Source organism: Talaromyces stipitatus, genomic scaffold, assembly GCF_000003125.1.
Source record: "Talaromyces stipitatus ATCC 10500 scf_1105507295523 genomic scaffold, whole genome shotgun sequence".
NCBI lineage: Eukaryota > Fungi > Ascomycota > Eurotiomycetes > Eurotiales > Trichocomaceae > Talaromyces > Talaromyces stipitatus.
Genome location: NW_002990113.1, coordinates 2,849,855 through 2,866,823, shown reverse-complemented (window position 1 = coordinate 2,866,823; position 16,969 = coordinate 2,849,855). Strand labels below are relative to the sequence as shown.

The 16,969-nt window shown below is 47.4% G+C and overlaps 6 protein-coding genes across 9 annotated transcripts; 2 read left to right on the top strand and 4 right to left on the bottom strand.

Moving 5' to 3' along the window:
• Window positions 1-23: 23 nt before the first annotated feature.
• TSTA_069800 (hexokinase Kxk, putative) lies at window positions 24-2,038 on the bottom strand. Of its 3 annotated transcripts, XM_002340909.1 has the most exons (5): window positions 1,864-2,038; window positions 1,671-1,793; window positions 1,579-1,604; window positions 1,122-1,529; window positions 24-1,067 (listed from the first exon to the last, which is right to left on the bottom strand). In XM_002340909.1, the coding sequence occupies exons 1-5, from the start codon at window positions 1,901-1,903 to the stop codon at window positions 192-194; spliced, it is 1,473 nt and encodes a 490-aa protein (XP_002340950.1). In that variant the 5' UTR covers window positions 1,904-2,038; the 3' UTR covers window positions 24-191. The 3 variants fall into 3 exon arrangements, with proteins under 3 accessions (XP_002340950.1, XP_002340951.1, XP_002340952.1); XM_002340910.1 differs by having other exon boundaries at window positions 1,671-2,038; XM_002340911.1 differs by having other exon boundaries at window positions 1,122-2,038.
• A 672-nt stretch (window positions 2,039-2,710) lies between these two features.
• TSTA_069790 (SIR2 family histone deacetylase, putative) lies at window positions 2,711-4,221 on the bottom strand. Its single transcript, XM_002340908.1, has 2 exons — window positions 3,966-4,221; window positions 2,711-3,917 (listed from the first exon to the last, which is right to left on the bottom strand). Exons 1-2 carry the CDS (start codon window positions 4,086-4,088, stop codon window positions 2,841-2,843), a joined length of 1,200 nt encoding a protein of 399 aa, XP_002340949.1. The 5' UTR covers window positions 4,089-4,221; the 3' UTR covers window positions 2,711-2,840.
• A 452-nt stretch (window positions 4,222-4,673) lies between these two features.
• On the top strand, window positions 4,674-7,425 carry TSTA_069780 (uncharacterized protein; the record flags this gene model as incomplete). 2 transcript variants are annotated; one of them, XM_002340907.1, is made up of 3 exons in its annotated part: window positions 4,674-5,888; window positions 5,943-6,510; window positions 6,567-7,425. In XM_002340907.1, 3 exons carry the CDS (start codon window positions 4,674-4,676, stop codon window positions 6,608-6,610), a joined length of 1,827 nt encoding a protein of 608 aa, XP_002340948.1. In that variant the 3' UTR covers window positions 6,611-7,425. The 2 variants fall into 2 exon arrangements, with proteins under 2 accessions (XP_002340948.1, XP_002340947.1); XM_002340906.1 differs by having other exon boundaries at window positions 5,943-7,425.
• Window positions 7,426-8,898: 1,473 nt separating this feature from the next.
• Window positions 8,899-11,250, top strand: TSTA_069770 (ammonium transporter MeaA). The gene is made up of 4 exons (XM_002340905.1): window positions 8,899-9,153; window positions 9,221-9,552; window positions 9,615-10,206; window positions 10,260-11,250. The coding sequence occupies exons 1-4, from the start codon at window positions 9,039-9,041 to the stop codon at window positions 10,931-10,933; spliced, it is 1,713 nt and encodes a 570-aa protein (XP_002340946.1). The 5' UTR covers window positions 8,899-9,038; the 3' UTR covers window positions 10,934-11,250.
• Window positions 11,251-11,419: 169 nt separating this feature from the next.
• TSTA_069760 (uncharacterized protein) lies at window positions 11,420-12,819 on the bottom strand (the record flags this gene model as incomplete). The annotated part of the gene is made up of 5 exons (XM_002340904.1): window positions 11,420-11,711; window positions 11,764-11,827; window positions 11,882-11,994; window positions 12,050-12,691; window positions 12,744-12,819. The coding sequence occupies 5 exons, from the start codon at window positions 12,817-12,819 to the stop codon at window positions 11,503-11,505; spliced, it is 1,104 nt and encodes a 367-aa protein (XP_002340945.1). The 3' UTR covers window positions 11,420-11,502.
• An 810-nt stretch (window positions 12,820-13,629) lies between these two features.
• Window positions 13,630-16,934, bottom strand: TSTA_069750 (calcium/mangenease P-type ATPase, putative; the record flags this gene model as incomplete). Its single annotated transcript, XM_002340903.1, has 2 exons — window positions 13,630-16,784; window positions 16,839-16,934. 2 exons carry the CDS (start codon window positions 16,932-16,934, stop codon window positions 13,728-13,730), a joined length of 3,153 nt encoding a protein of 1,050 aa, XP_002340944.1. The 3' UTR covers window positions 13,630-13,727.
• Between the last annotated feature and the right edge of the window lie 35 nt (window positions 16,935-16,969).

The following is a 16,969-nucleotide window of genomic DNA, read 5'->3' as shown; positions in this document are numbered from 1 at the left end:
AAACATGGGGAACCTCGGCTGATCCGCAGTTATAGCCGACGCCATCTCTAATTTTGGGTTTTTAGACCAGATGTTTCTCCACGTCAAAGAATAAGGTAGAAACGGTGCTCTATGTATTGTGGATGTGTACTGTATAACGTGTACTGTATGTATAACTTTTCACACGTAAATCCACCCCAAGGTCAATGCAACTAAACAAAACACTTGAACGAGTCCTTGTCCTTGATACCAACGAGATTGCCTTCCTTGTATCGCTTCAAGGTCAATGCGGCAATCAACGCAGCACCCACACCGGAACCATCCTCAGCAGGCAAAATCACAACTTTATCCTTCTCATTGTCTTCCCAATCGAGAATCTCACGCAATGCTCGGGCACCACGAGCCTGGAAATGAGGGTATTTGGTGAATACCGAACCATCAGCACCGACGTGGCAGCGCTCAATCTTCTTTTTTGTGCAAATAGCGGCTACACCACAGGCGGATAGACGAGCGGCGCGAGTGCCAATCAGTTCAGCCAGACGGCGGCACAGCTCAAGCTCGGCTTTGACGGCCTTGATACCTAGCACGCGCTCAAGCAACTCTTGTGTTTCTTGCAAGTTCTCGAAGGGATCTTCTTCGATAGCCGATAAGAAAGAAGCATCAAGGGAATAGGGCTTTCGCAACTTGGAAACATCCTGACCCTCGAAAATGAGACCGGGTTTGTTGTCAATGACATCGAGCAATGCAAGACGGTAAATTTCACCCAGATACAGACCAGCGGTCATTTTCTCGAATGCCTGCTGACCCGGACGCGGCGAGTCTCGGTCGATGATGATATCATACTGTGTGAGGGGGAGAACGACGTGTTCGTTGTCAAAAGCTCCATATTCACAGTTGATAGCAATAGGGGTATCAGGTGGCAAGTTGAGGTGAGCAATCTTGGGAACGGACCCGGCATCTTCCATATATGCAGCATTGACTCCAGTGCCAAAGATACAGCCGATTTTCATTTCAGGGTCGGTGTATGCGGAAGCGATGAGTGTTCCGGTGGTATCGTTAATCAGCGCTGTGGTCTTGATTGGGAGGCCCTAGTAAGTGTTAGCTTGACCCTCCTGAGCTTAGGGCTAAGAACTGCTGCTCACCCTTTTTTGCAAAACCTCTTCGAATGGAGGAACAACATCCTTACCCTCCACTCCCTCAATATCAAATCCCTTCGTCCAACGTTGAAGAATACCGTGGTCGATATATTCTTGTGTCGCAGGATAAGAGAAAGTGAAACCGAGGGGCAACGAGGGTAACTCTTCATCTTCGTGATGATATTCAATGAATTGCTGCAAGCAATCCGCAATGTACTCCCACAATTCCTCGGCGGTGCCCGTCTTCAATTCCTCCGGGATACGGTATTTGGACTGCGTAATATCGAACTCGCCACGTTCTGCGGTCAATTGGATTTCGCAAACACGTAAGTTGGTGCCGCCCATGTCGAGGGCGAGGAAATTTCCTTGTTCATCGCCGGTTGGGAAGCCGAAGACCCAGGTGACGTTCATGGGCTGGTTGATGGTTAGATGAGGAGCCCAGGAATCGGGTCAAGTTACTCACAATGTTGCCTCCCTCAACAGACAGACCTATCGATCGCAATCAGTCTCATGTTGAAAAAGCGCAGTGATTATCACATGTTGGTTGAAACGTACCCTTCTCCAACTCCTTGACGAAGTGAGCTACCACTTCCTTGAGTTTCTGTCGGTCAACAGTGAAAATATCCTCGAACTCCTTGATTTGATCCAGAAGACTCTTTGGCACATCGGCCATAGAACCTATAGATCATTAATGTTAGAACGACCATGCCGGATTTCCAACGTCAGACAGGAGACCACAGCTACTTACCCTTACGGGAAGGTCGGCGGCGTGGTCCAAGTCCAACCATGATGTATATATGTATTCCAGCAACACGTACAAAAGATAAGAGAGGAATGAAAAAATAGTAATCTAAGAGGAAGTTTCGAAAAAAGGAATACGATATGATGGGCAGAATTCCATGGCAGTCGACACAGAGGAACGTGGGGCACAAGGTGGGCTGGCCTGGCTCGACTGAACAATTGGCCCGTCCGTACCCAGATTTTGGCCTGCGACGGTGAGGGGTATTACCATACGTACGCAAATTGCCCATTTGCAGTACTTATCGGCATTTTAATTGGTCAAAATATCCTGATTCAGAAGAAAATGACCGACTTTACGGTATTGAAACTTTTTATCAAGTAGATCCTTGATATAACGAATCTGCCGACAGAAAAGCTGTAAATTATATACTTTATTTGATAATCATTACTAATTAGGAGCATCGCCCCTTAGTAAGTTCTTACTACAAGCCATAAAATCTAGTAATGATTGGTGTATTTTATAAATGACTTCTCTGTTCGTTATAGCCAGGTTGTACTGTATCAAGCATGACTATCGTACGACCATGAGCTCACCCCTTACAAAGGCATTCGTTGCTGTGACTGATCACAAGACTTGACCAGTTTTCTATCCTGTATGCTAACTCATCAATTGACCGAGAAAAAGAAAATATCAAGCCTCACTTTTCTACTTCCCCGGCTGCTTCCCCACGTCTCACCGCCAGGCTCAAAGAGTTGTTCAGAAATACATGGTCTGGATTGATTTACATTATTGGTTGTCGTTTCGGCCCAAAGCTGGAGTATGTAGAAAAAGCAAGTCAAAACGGAGCTATCAATATTCGCTATTCGATTTTCGAGTCCCCGCAGATGGACATAATAACAGGGAAAGTAGTAACTATGTGTTATCATTTACATATTCTATTTCTCGTAGCTTCGTCCCAAACTATGCAAAATCCCCTGAACACATCACCAGGACGGCTTTTTATCTACCAGGTGCGGAAATACATGGGTCAGACCACTTATTCCGGAGATATCATCATCACTTGACCGGAGAATCTCTTCACCGGGAGCACCTGTCGTATCACTAACAACCTGTCCGTCCCGCTCTTCTCGTGCATTTTGTTTGGCTAGCTGTTTGGCCAAATGTCTGTCCAGGTATTGTCGAGTATAATTCTGGTGCGAGTTTGAGACGTGCAATGTTCGATCAACATCTGCCGTGAGACGCTCAACTTCATCATGCAACCGTTCATCGCGAGTTTTCTTCGGTGCAGTTTCCAGATCCCGGTCTTCTTTATTGGGGTTGCTTTCTTCCCATAACGCTTCTAGTTCTTCCAACCAACCAAGTGCCTTGGCTAGCTTGCGTACCCCTTCATCACAGTCACCGAGGAGAAGTACATCATCCGCTCGAGATCCCAGTCCACCAACTTGCTCCATGTTTATGAGTAAGCGGGGCGTTTCATCGCGACAGAAACTCGGCAAGCTCGCAAAGGGTTGAACAGTCAGACTCGTGCCCATGATAATACACAAATCTGCTTCGGCAGGTAATTCACGATTTGCGAAAAAGGCCCCTGGTAGCGCTTCACCAAAGAAGACAATATCTGGCTTGACAAGTCCATTGCATTCTGGTGCGATACAATGTGGTACCTCACCCTTTGCAACGACCTGTTTCATGAGCTCATCCGGATAATGGCTTTTGCAATCGATACAATGCTGAGATGCGAAACTTCCATGGGCATCAATGATCATGTCTCCGGAAAGACCAGCTTCCCGTTCTAAGCAGTCAATATTTTGTGTGAAAAGTTTCAGCAGTCGACCCTTTCTGTGTAGTAAAGTGATAAACGAATGCGCTATTGTTGGTCTATATCGACCAGGATATAGTTCCTTGGCGAGGGTATAGAAAGGGACTGGATTTTCTCGGAAAAAAGTAATATTGAACACCGCTTCCGGGTCCGGTAATTCAAGATGGGCAAGATTTGAGTATAACCCTGTCTCTGGAGATCTGAAATCTGGAATTCCGGCTGATGTGCTTATTCCCGCGCCGGTCTGGCAAGTTAGTCTCTGATTCTTCCTCTTGCATGCCTTGATACATACCAGAACAACTATTCTTCGGACATCTTTTTCGAGAATGTATTTAGCGACAGAGTCGAGGTCACGACTCCTAAGCGTTGCTGGTGGTACACTACCGTCTATCGGAGTAGACGCTTCGTTACCCATGCTGCCCCACGGCGGCGATTACGCCGCAAAATCTATGTCCAAAGATGCAAAGAGCAAGCAACTGCAGTCAGTTTAAGGCCATTAACAGTATGTTGGGACCAGTATATAAAAAAAAAGTCGACAGGATTTATGCGGCTGAACAGTTAGATATTCATCTGGAAAACAGATGCCAGAAGATAGAAAAGAACGCCAAATCGACGTCAGCCGTCGGGCTAGTCTAGGAACGGTATAGCGTGTTTTCCCAGATTGATGCTTTTCGCAGCAGTAAACCTCGACTGGCAAAATGGTTCTCACCTTCTTCAATAGACCTGGGAATAAAAGCAGAGTCATGGCTCTGAGATTTTGAGAAGAATATTTACCAAGGTTATTGAATAAGTCGTACCTGGTCAGAATCAAGAGCTTTAATTGCTGCGCTTTACAATCCTAGGGCTGACCGCCTTATACTATGTAAGTATTACACCAATGACGGTTCACTCTTCGGTGGGCCTTTAGCGTTTGGCGTACCTGGCCAGTCCACAACGAACCCGATAAACAAAATGCCATGACAGCGTAAACCTTTCAATCAATCACGCGCAGCGCAAAGAAATGTCCAAAGCCAATGGCTCTGGCAATACCAATGGCCACAAAAGATCAACCACGATGACAGTTCCCGCGTCAACACCACCCGACATTTACAACGCCAACTCCGTCTCCGAAATCAAAGCGACCCTGTTACATCTCCACGACCAAGAGGCCGCTGTCACAGCCCGACTCGATGCCCTCGTAGCTTCGCAAAAAGATTTCTCGCGAGAACTCGGACGACTGGATCTACTCCGTGCACATTTGGGCTCGCAGGTAAACACTGCTCGAAATATCAGTCATGGCATGTTATCCCCCGCCGCAGCAACGGCCGAGCGCATCTCAGGCGCCGTACGTCGACTAGACTTGGAACAGGCACGAGTGAAAGCGACACTGGAAGTAGTCGAGCAAGTTGCCGAATTAAAAGCATGTGTGTTAGGCGTCAATGGTTCAATGGAAGGACCACAGGACTGGGAGATGGCAGCTAGTTATCTGAATCGCGCATCTAAGATTCCGCCGGAGGTTGTCAAGGGGGCGTTTGCGGCACAGATTGTTCCGACTGCTGAAGTCCCGGATCCACCAAGCGTGACTTTACACAATGCCGCAGAGTCTCTGTGTGGGTTGTTCCTGAGGGAATTTGATAAAGCGGTCAAGGAGAATAATGGGGCTAAAATTACTCGGTTCTTCAAATTGTTTCCTCTCATCGGTCGGTCTGAAGTAGGCTTGGATGTCTATGGGAGATACGTCTGTCAAGGTGTGGCATCACGAGCTCGAGCAAATCTCAACGCTGGTCCTGGTGGCTCGCAAGTGAAAGATGGGTATTTCTATGCGAGTGCGCTTACAAAACTCTTTGAGCATATTGCTCAGATTATTGACGGACATGGTGCGCTGGTTGAACGGCATTACGGTTCTGGTAAGATGACTCGCGTCATTGAAAGGTTACAGGTGGAAGCCGATGTCCAGGGTGGTATTATCATCGATACGTGGAGTGACGAGAGAAACGTGGATCGAAAGCTGACCGATATAAAATCTTATGCATTTACCTTCTTGGTACAAAGCTTTTTACCGGCCCAGCGAGCAACAGGGACACCGCGAACAGGGTCTCCTGCCACCAGGGACGGACTTCAGGAAGGTGAAGATGAAGGTGTGGATATGAAAGAAATTGATGCTATACTTAATGAACTAGGAGTGATGCTTGAAAGATGGTCGCTCTACTGTCGATTTGTCGGCGACAGTTGTAGGGTAAGTCATACGGTATTGACCAGGAGTTTGAGACATGCTAACAGGACGTTACAGCCAGTCGAAGAAAACGGCAATGCGGAGGCGCCTTTAGAGCTCCCTGAATTTCTGGTAGAGTCTACTCTTTCCAAGAAGATAAGAGACCGAATGATTGGCCCTTTTAACGCCATGACTACATTCTTCCTACGACGCTCTGTCGAGAAAGCATTCCAACTGGACGAGCAGCCTACTGGCTTGACGCTAAGTTTACAACGACCACTCGCCTCGGAGCCGCCTCATATCACCTCGGCTGTTGACGACATCATGTATATTGTCAACAAGGTCCTTCGACAATCTATTGCAACATCCCAAGAACAAGTCGTGACGAATGTGGTACCTACGTTGTCGAGAGTGCTTGGAGCAGATTTTATCGGTATGATTCAACGCAAAATGCGTGACGAATGTTACCCCCGACCCCCAGTACAAGGTGCCCAGCCTGCAGAGCAGACTGTGATATCGTTTTTGGTGTTGATCAATAATCTGGATATTGCAGTTGACTATATTCGGAGGATAGTACGGGGCCAGGTTGAAAGCAAGCCGGCCGATGGAAATCCAGAGAACGGTAAAACTGTCACCGAGGATGTCGGTAATGGATTAGCAGCAATGTATCCTCTTGGAGACGACGCATTAATCGTCGCGCAGACACTGCAATCGCTGTCAACATCGTTCGAGTCCAAAGCCAATGACTTGATATCCGATGGTATCCAAGTCGTGTTCAATAACGTGATCAAGGCACGCCTCCGACCCATCTTGGCGGAATCATTCCGCGATATCGAGTATCAGCCGCGAGACCACAACGACCCGACAACCAGCACATATCAAACCTACGAAGTCGACGAGGACGAAGAAGACGAAGAACTCCGTCGGGCAGAAATGGTCCGGCCGCGATTCGCAGCAGCATGGAAAGAATTGGTGTCTCCTATTTCACGGATTCTGACCCCCACGGCATTTGATCGTTTGTTATCGATTACGGTGACATATTTGGCGCGATTACTAGAGAAGAGATTATGGTCTTATCATGGACGAGTCAATGGGCTTGGCGCGATTCGGCTGGAACGCGATGTATCGGGTATTGTGAATGCGGTGGTGGAAGTTGGCAGTAGCCATGGTGCTCCGGCGCGATATCGACATCGGGAGACATTCGCGCGTTGTGTACAGATTACAATGATTATGGCAATGGATGAGGACGAGTGGGATGATGTGGTCGCGGGTGGCGAGACGGCTGATGTGGTGGACAGATTAAGTGTAGAGGAGCGGGCAAGGGCACGATCTATGATGCGTAACTGAGTTACACAGACGTATATATACTGAGGACGTGGAAATAAGTCAAATATGGACGTCCATAGCTATTCGAATCTCGAGTCGTCTGCATGATGGACAAGTGTCGCGTGACAGTGACACTAATATCCCGAACCATCCAGATGGTCGTCCAGATGGTCCGGACCAGTGTGGATTAGCGGACACATGGCAGCATGGCTCTTACTATGTACATTGATGGAAATTGGAATGGATGGTAGTTCATCACGTGACCTAATCAGCCCTGAATTCCGATGATACAGCAAAATTTGTAATAGCAACACCTCCCAACCAATCAGAGCATCTGTATATCAAAACGAACCATTCACATTGATCTCCACGACCTTATCTACAACCAATAAGCGGCAAGTGGGGATCACGGAGCGCACTAGAACGCTTGAGTCGATCGGAAACACGCGCTACGGCCGGAAGAGGACTAAATCATGACCCACTGCCCCCACAAGCTAAGCATTAGGATTTGCGCTAGTCAAGGGCTTTATCTCTAGCCAATGGGAGGAGGGCACGGTTGATAATATGCGATACGTTTTTGTTTCGCTGATACAGACTGATAGTACTGTAACAGTGTGAAGAGGAATGTTTGTACGCAGCTACTCTGGTACACTGTACAGTAGTACAGAGACTCGGGCTATCGTGTACCTTTACACAAGATAAGAGTCGTTGTACAGTATCAGAGATAGGACTATTAGTATATTATAGATAAAGAACGACAGGTTACACGTATATATCCACTAGATAGCCCGCTGTAAGCGCGAAGAACTCCCTAACTCTCTTTCTTCCTGTTTCACACGGTAAATCAGATCGAGGAACCATGTCGCCAGAGCGCTTGGCATCGCGGGCATACACACCTGGAAGGGAAAGATGATGGATGTATCAAGGTACGGACGACCAGCAGTATGTTAAATGTTTAGTAGTAACATACTCTGATTTACTGACAGTACGTAGATCGACACGCGACTTGCCGGTTCCGCAGTCCGATAGCCCTCCGGTCTTATTGCCACTCACTCACTCTGCTATCTTCAACGATGACGATACCCCATATAACTATTCTCCGTCTTCTACTGTCATGACAGCTAGTTGCATTTCATTCTCAATTGGCAGATATAATCCAGATACAATCCAATTGATCATTTCAATTGAATATCTTCAGCTCGTCCTCACTGTCATCGACTCCAGCTCTCGACCAGCTTCAGTGACAGTGCCATCTCCGTGGAGTTCCTTATTTTTCAGAGTATGCGCCTTCGCCGCCGCCTGAAACTCACGCACTGCGCTTGACCCGAACGAACGGTCCTCTCCTCATCCGGGCCTAGTCCGCATACTACGAAACGAAAGGGGAAAAAAAAAAAAGAATATTTCCATTGCAAACCACAACTACAAATCAGTCAATCGTATCGCCATCTGAAACGAGCTGAACTTATTTTTTGTTGTCTCTTTATTTACGACTTCCTTCGATCCTCAGGTTGCAATTGCCGTTGCCCGATTTGCCCCGGTCCACCACTGCCTGACGAGTACCGGTACCTGCGATACGAGATCATACAATACAGCCTGAAATAAACATTATATACTCTTGCTCTCCACCCTTCAACTTCATTCCATTCTTCTCTTTTTTTCTCATTCTTTTGATTATCCTGCTTTGGCTCTTTCGATAATTTCCTACTTCACCACTCCAGATATCTGGAGGTGAGGTTGCCTAAGCAATTCTTCACACTACCTCTTTTTTTTTTCCTTCTCTCTTTTCGTCACATCCGGTGATCGGCCGTTATTCAATTTCTCGCGATCTTATTTCCTCGACACTTAACAATGTCGTCCTCGGTCACTGAGGCGCCGTATGCGCCTGATTATGCTTCCTACAACTGGACAGGCGCTCCAGCCGATTACGCCCTTACGACCAACACAGACCTCGGCGGTGATTCACGTATGTGTAGAAAAGTCGCGTGCGGTTTGCTCCAGCAAAGACAATAGCTAATATTATGTCTCCAAAGGTATCGAAAATTTGAATAAATGGTATCAATCCGGTGACCAGGCCTATATTATTGTCGCATCCGCCATGGTCATGATTATGGTCCCCGGTCTGGGTTTCCTTTATTCCGGTCTTGCCCGCCGCAAGTCCGCTCTCAGTATGATTTGGGCCTGTATGGGTTCGTTCTCGGTCATCACCTTCCAGTGGTATTTCTGGGGTTATTCATTGGCCTTTTCGCCCTCGGCAACGAATGGGTATATTGGTGATTTGAAAAATTTCGGCTTGATGCATTTGTTGGGTGCGCCAAGTCCTGGTTCGCCGTTGGTTCCGGGGTTGTTGTATGCTTTTTATCAGGTATATATATATATACATATTTCTTTCCGGCCTCGATATAGTGGACGCGGCTGACTTGACAGATGCAATTCTGTGGCGTTACTGCTGCTATCGTCATGGGCGCCGTAGCCGAGCGTGGCCGTCTGTTACCTGCCATGGTCTTCACCTTCATTTGGGCGACTATCGTATACTGCCCTCTCGCCTGCTGGGCTTGGAATGTCAATGGATGGGGATACACCTACGGAGTGATGGATTACGCCGGAGGAGGTCCCGTCGAAATTGGATCTGGTTTGTCAGCACTCGCATACTCGATGGTTCTCGGTCGTCGCCAAGAAAGAATGATGCTCAATTTCCGTCCGCACAACGTTTCTTTGATTCTGCTAGGAACCGCTTTCCTCTGGTTCGGCTGGTTGGGTTTTAACGGTGGTTCTGCCTTTGGTGCCAATTTGCGCGCGACAATGGCCTGCTGGAACTCCAACATTGCTGCCAGTTTCGCTGCTATTGCTTGGGTTCTTCTCGATTTCCGCTTGGCTAGAAAGTGGTCCATGGTTGGCTGGTGTTCTGGGACGATCTCCGGATTGGTTGCTGCTACTCCAGCATCTGGCTTCATCACGCCTTGGGCAAGTGTTATTTTGGGAATAGTCACGGGCATCGTTTGCAACTATGCTACCAAGGGTGAGTACTTGTGTCCAGTCAATTATTTCTAGTAACGTAACTAACGAAAACAGTGAAATACTGGATTAAGATCGACGACTCTATGGACGTGTTCGCTGAGCATGGTGTTGCTGGAATCATTGGTCTCATTTTCAACGCTCTTTTCGCATCTGACGACATCATCGGCCTCGACGGCGTCAACACCGGCTCGAAAAACCCTACTACCGGAACAAACCAAGGCGGCTGGATCATCCACAACTACCGTCAACTCTATATCCAAATTGCGTACGTTGTCGCCGCCTGCGCATATGCATTTGTTGTTTCGGCGATTATTGCATACCTGATCAACCTCACCCCCGGTCTTCATCTCCGTGCATCTGAAGAAGCCGAATTACTCGGTATGGACGATGACCAACTCGGTGAATTCGCCTACGACTATGTCGAAGTTCGCCGTGACTATCTCGCCTGGACCCCGCAAAAGGCAGCTCAACTAGAAGACGGCCATGAAATCCCCCATGCGGATCGATACGGTATTGAGGCTCACAGTACAATGCTCGAGGGCCATACACCCGAAGATAAGCGCAGCGAAGATATCATCGAAGCTCAAGACTCTGCTATCCCCCTGGCAGCAGACCACCACCATCACACCATGACAACCTCATCACAATTACCAGCTGCACCACGACAGGTAGCCGAGCAAAACCCACCTGATACAGGGCGAGCGGTGGATGAAGAAAAGAATGCATAGACTTTTACCTTGAAAGAGTTTCTTTTCTCTACATATTTTTTATTTTTCTTTTTTGGTATCATCGATCATACAAGGCGTTGAGAATCGTCGGTCGGGAGTTTGCAGTGCTACCATTTTTTTTTTTTTTTGGTGTCAATACATATACCCTTTTCTCTTTTCTTGTTTTACCTTCTTTTATGTTGTTACATATTCTATTTTTCGCTGTACAACCTCGTGTTTTGTAACTACATACTTGCATACTATTCAATTCTATGTATTTTTGATTATTGCTTTATGATCGAGGGAAAGTTATAGCACATGGGGGAGTTGTTTCGGTGTGATGCTGTTGAGTGTCGTCCCTTATTAGAATTGTTTGAGATAAAAGTAATTGAGCATGGATTGCCATGCTGGTTCTAGTATTCATTTGTAGGAGTAATTATTAGTCTTCTATTGATGGACTCGATATCACATGTACGTACGGCATCAACCTACATTCATGGACTTATACTTAGGTACTTCCTAAGATTAGAGCAGATCAACTGAACTCTCATATCTACAACACAGACTCAACCCTATACATGTAGTATAGATCAAGCATACTTCCTAATAGCATCCAAATACACCCGTCCACTCTCCGTCAACTTCTCATCCTTAACAGGAGGCCAAGTACTCCCCAACCCTCTCCCCGCCGAATAAGCATATGCATAAACCCTATCATCCCTCTGAAATAGATCGACGATATCTGCTATGAATTTGTTGATTTGTGTTTGGTTTTCGCTTGCTTTGAACCCATTCGATGCTGTTCACGGCGTTAGTTTGCTGCAAGGAATAGGGAGGAATGAGAGACGTACTATCTACGCAGGCGAATTCCGTGACCCAGATTGGTTTTTGGTTGTATTTCGTCCAGTAATGATTCTATACACGCCACAGTCAGATATTTATACTGTCTGAAAAGGGGGACAAACATACGAGTACTTTTTTAACAACACCCATATTATTCGTGTTAATATGAACAGCCGTAAAATCCCAGGGCGTGGAAATACCTTTCTGAAACGGGGTTAACCAATCCTCATCCGACTGCTCTATATTCTGTCAGCATCACTGTAGACCTCCGCGCGAGAAACAGAGGGGACATACTACACACGGACGGACTCCCCAACAAGGACCCTTTCTTCCCCCAAGGCGCCACAACCTCATTCCACACCTTCATACCTTTCTGGACGGAAATAGACGATGAATCCGGCGGCGAACAATCCGGCTCTTCATACCCCAGTATATAAGGCGGTGCAGCAGTCAATTTCTGAAATTCTGCATATCGTACCGCGTCCCCATGGCTCACTGTGCCGGCGCCCCAGAGCATGGAAATGGGGATTGCGTGTCCGGTGTTGTCGGGGTAGGATTTTAGTGGGTTGGGGGTCCAGTCGTACCACCAGCCTATGTGGTCTTTCCAGAAGGGATAGGCGTCGCCGCCAGCGCTGCCGGCTTTGATGCCGTTGGGGGTTAGGGGGTTTGTTTTTGATCCTTGTGAGGGTGAGGTTGTGCTACTGCTCTGAGTGTTGGCGATTGAGGCTACGGCCTCGGTATTAGAGTCGATGGACGCTGTCGGTAAAGAGGAAGATGTCGGTTCTGCTATCGGTGCCAACACGATAGTAGGAGCAGTGTCAGGGCTAACAGTAATCGTAGTAGTGATGGTAACAACCTTCAAAACACTTGTTGTAGTGGTCGTAGTAGTATCATACTCCTGCACAGCCGGCTTCTGTTCGTGTCTGAAGTGCAGGGCTGTTTTCATATCAGTATCCCTTTAGTATAAATGTTGAAGAGAACTGCATACCTCCATGGTGATGATCAGCTGAGACCATCTGAAGACCAGCTAGCATCAACCCCGCGGCAAGGCTTTGAGGTTTCATGATTATTCCTCTATTTTCAAGGTTGGGGGAGATTCTGTCAATGACGATGCTTAGAAGAAAGGTACCGGCTGGCTTCCAGGTCTCTTATAATGACAAGTCCTGAAGAAACAGGCCAGCCGCTTTAAAGCATCATAACCCATCTGATAACTAGCATGACGAATCAAACTCTAGCCGGTTCTGATTCTAATTCGATAATCAAACCACACAGTCACCACTCAACAAATCACCACGGACAGGACTCTGATCTGATTTACCGTCTCGGTTTAATTAATTCCCCCCTTCCCTTCCAACCAACGGTCCAAGTAGTACATACCATTGTTTGTCCAGGCTAGTCATTGTTCATTGTTCAATAAATTTGAGGACCCTTATCTTTGTTTGGCTTGAAACGAAATGATATGTACCTAGGTAGCTGCCGATGCAGCTGTCCTAGTAATCTTAATCTATATAGGGCTAGAAGGTCTAGCCCTAACTTCCCACCAAGGTTATTGGGAGAAATAATGGAATTGTTGCTGGTTAATTAATTAATAATTTCGACCTGTTAAAGAATCTCAACGAATGCAGTAGGTTGTACATGCAAATTAATTAGAGACAAAGTTGTTTAATATTTAATATTCGATCAAGGAGCAAGTTAGCGATGGACCGTGAAACACTAAAACAATCTAATAATGGCCTGCCGCTGGTCATGTAGAATCTTTGTCTCGTTGGATCGGAGTAATGGTATAAATTTACATGTCATATGGCTATTGGAATCCATTGGTTGGCCCAAGTAAAGAGAGCTGTACGATATTCCTAACGCCGTGGCGGACTGAGAGTATGGTTCATGTATCATATCAAGCCTAATCATTCATATAATAAATACAACCAATAATAGAAAAGTAACAATATATGCCGCTCCGCCAAATCACAAATCACACATTAGAACTGTACATCGCCCCTGGACTCGTCCTCTTTATCGTTTTATAATACTTCCTAAACTCATCAGCCCAAAACACCGAGCTGGCCAGAACAACCAATTTCAACAAATCCGACAATTTGAGCGCCTCGGTTTGGAAGATTGATTGTAGGAATGGTATGTAGATCACACTCAGCTGACCGATGATCGACCCCAGGACGGCGTAGTTGAACATCTTGTTGCCTGTCAACGGCATTTCGCCTCTTAGGATGGACTTGCTTTCGCTTCGACAGGTAAGAGCGTTGAACATGTCGAAAAGCACGAAGCAGGTGAATGTCATTGTCGTATCGTGGTTGGTGACTACACGAGACATGTGGCCGGGGTTTAGCTCGTCGTCGATATCGCTCATTTCGTGCATGTAGATAATCAACGTGCCGAGCATGATGAGAAATGCCTGAGTAAGGACGCGTTGGATGAGTGGCCGTGTAAGTACTCGCGCATGTTTTGGTCGTGGCGGGCTATTCATAACCGCTGGATCGACGGGCTCGACTCCCAAAGACTGAGCTGGTGGTCCATCCATGATAATATTGATCCAGAGGATTTGCATCGCGTTCAACGGATTGTGGAACCCCAGAGCTGTGCTCAAAAGTACTAGACCCAAAGCAGCCACACTGGTGCTGAGTTGGAAGGTAATAAAGTTTTGTATGTTGTAAAAAATGCCCTTGCCCTGCTCAATCGCACGAAGAATAGTCGAAAAATCATCATCCGTAAGAATCATATCCGCAGCCTCTTTGGCTACATCCGTGCCTAGCTTGCCCATTGCAATTCCGATATCTGCCCTTTTCAATGCCGGTGCGTCATTCACACCATCTCCAGTCATCGCTACTACATCCCCTCGAGCCTGTAGCGCTCGTACGATCTTATGTTTATGATCGGGACTAGTTCGTGCAAAGATGCTTGTTGTCGCAATTGCCTCTGATAGTTCTGCTGTGCTCATGCGGTCAATCTGATCTCCTCGCAAAACCGCATGGCTTCCTGCACTGTCATTGACAACTATTCCTAGCTGACGTGCAATTGCCACTGCCGTAGTCTCCGCATCCCCTGTAATCATAATCACTCGGACACGACCAGACATGAGCCTGCTTATAGACTTTCGAACATCCTTGCGCGGTGGATCGTTCATTCCCACAAGTCCCGCAAATACAAGTCCAGTGAACTGCTCGTCATGCTCATCAGCTCCATGTTGGTCAATCTTTGGCGACAGAGTGGCACTGCGGCTGCCTCCTAGCCTCCTCATATGTCTGCCTGGTTCTCTGACTGGTCCGCTCGCAAAGGCTATGACTCGTAGTCCTTCTGATGCCATCTTCTCGGCAGCATCTCGTGCAGCTTTGCGTCGCGGTTCGTCCAGTATCACTTCTCGGCCATCCTTCATCAGGTAGGTGTCACATCTGGCCAGTACCTGTTCCAAAGCACCCTTTATGTACGCCATCCTGCTATCTCCAGCCCTCGCTCCACCGATTACAACACCCATCCACTTTTTCTCCGAGCTGAAAGGAGTCTCGGCAACACGGCCACTTATTTGATCACGAATATCATCCTCGCCGTATGCATCAAGAAGATCAAGTATCGCAACATCTGTCGGTTGTCCCACCCATCTAGTTTGGCTGTGACTGGAGGAGCTGTCCATAGTAGACGACAGGACAGCAGCAGAAGCTGCGCTGGCAGGTGAATCGGCGTGTGCTCGTGACAGTCGAGCATTGTTAGCTACATTTCCAATGCGCAACATCTTTTGGACAACAGGTCCGGGTGCCGATGAAATCACCTCTCTGACCTCGAAGGGTTCTGGGCAGTCGTGGTGCCACATCTTGGTGACTGTCATGTGACTCATGGTCAAAGTGCCTGTCTTATCACTGCAAATAACGTTCACTGATCCTAGTGTCTCTACACTTGGCAGTCTCCTCATGATTGCCCCTCTATTAGCCATTCTCAAAACGCCTAGTGCAAGTGTTACAGTAACAATGATGGGAAGACCTTCCGGAATGGCTGCAACGGCTAGAGATACTCCAATAGTAAACATCTCCAAGACCTTTCGTCCCTGAATAAGTCCAATGACGACAATCAGCCCAATAACACCAAAAGACACATAGCTCAGTTCCTGTCCTAGTCGATCCATGGACAACTGAAGCGGTGTTCTGGGACTTTCGATTTCTTGCAGGGATGTCGAAATTCGGCCAAACTCTGTGTGGGCACCCGTGGCAATCACAATACCCTGGCCGTATCCGGATCGTACCAAAGTGCCCATAAATGCAATATTGTGTTGTTCGCTCAGTCGGACATGTGGTTCACCGAGCCCCGAATCAGACAGCCGACCAAATGGGGCATCTGGGTCTTCTTGTTTGATCGGAATTGACGTACTTTGTAACACATCTGAATATTTATGAACTGGTTCGTTCTCTCCCGTCAAATTAGACTCGTCAATAGATAGATCGGTAGCAGACGTGATACGGATGTCGGCAGGAATGCGATCCCCGGTTGTGAAGAGAACCAGGTCACCAGGCACTAATTTCCCCGCCAGTATCGTGCTGGAAGCTTTGAGAGCGTTCGTAATCGGGGCCGGAGCATCTGCATGAGTCTTTTGTGCGTCTGCATCAATTGCGCCATTGCGTGAGACTCCTTGCTCCAAGCCGCTGTTCGCAGCAACATCTCGGATGAGATGCGCATAATGAGGAACGAGCTGGTTCAATGCCTCCAAGGATTTCTCGGACCGATACTCCTGTACAAATCCAACACTGACCACGATGGTGACTGCGAGTGTGATACTGACCGCATCGTCGAAATTTCCCATAAAAAATGATATCCCGGCAGAGGCGAGTAGCAGCAATATCAGGGTTTCTTTGAACTGTTTCAAGAATCGAAGCCATAAGGGCTCGGGATCTTCGCGAGGCAACTCATTGGGTCCGTCTCGATGCAAGCGAATCTCAGCTTCGGCCGGAGATAAGCCGTGGGTCAGGGACGTATTTAATCTGTCGGCGACCTGTTGCGGTTGAAGGAAGGCATAGGATGAAGTGACAGACTAGATATTTGGCATTAGTGGAGTTTCTTGATTGATGGTGGGGAGATGACTCACAGAAGACACCTGTGTCTTCGTTGGAAGGTAGGGGGACTGAGACCGGGAATCTTGCACATTATATAACGGCAGTGAAGGACTCGAAGACGGCGACATTTAATCCACACGCTCTAGGAGAACCCCGGAGCTAT

Bases quoted from the DNA above. Each gene is read 5' to 3' on its own strand.
- TSTA_069800 (XM_002340909.1), bottom strand. From the start codon at position 1,903: ATGGTTGGACTTGGACCACGCCGCCGACCTTCCCGTAAGG. The intron at 1,794-1,863 runs GTAAGTAGCTGT...AATGATCTATAG, and splicing joins CCGCCGACCTTCCCGTAAGG to GTTCTATGGCCGATGTGCCA. The intron at 1,530-1,578 runs GTGAGTAACTTG...ACCATCAACCAG, and splicing joins CTGTTGAGGGAGGCAACATT to CCCATGAACGTCACCTGGGT.
- TSTA_069790 (XM_002340908.1), bottom strand. From the start codon at position 4,088: ATGGGTAACGAAGCGTCTACTCCGATAGACGGTAGTGTACCACCAGCA. The intron at 3,918-3,965 runs GTATGTATCAAG...CTAACTTGCCAG, and splicing joins TCCGAAGAATAGTTGTTCTG to ACCGGCGCGGGAATAAGCAC.
- TSTA_069770 (XM_002340905.1), top strand. From the start codon at position 9,039: ATGTCGTCCTCGGTCACTGAGGCGCCGTATGCGCCTGATTATGCTTCC. The intron at 9,154-9,220 runs GTATGTGTAGAA...ATGTCTCCAAAG, and splicing joins AGACCTCGGCGGTGATTCAC to GTATCGAAAATTTGAATAAA. The intron at 9,553-9,614 runs GTATATATATAT...CTGACTTGACAG, and splicing joins TGTTGTATGCTTTTTATCAG to ATGCAATTCTGTGGCGTTAC.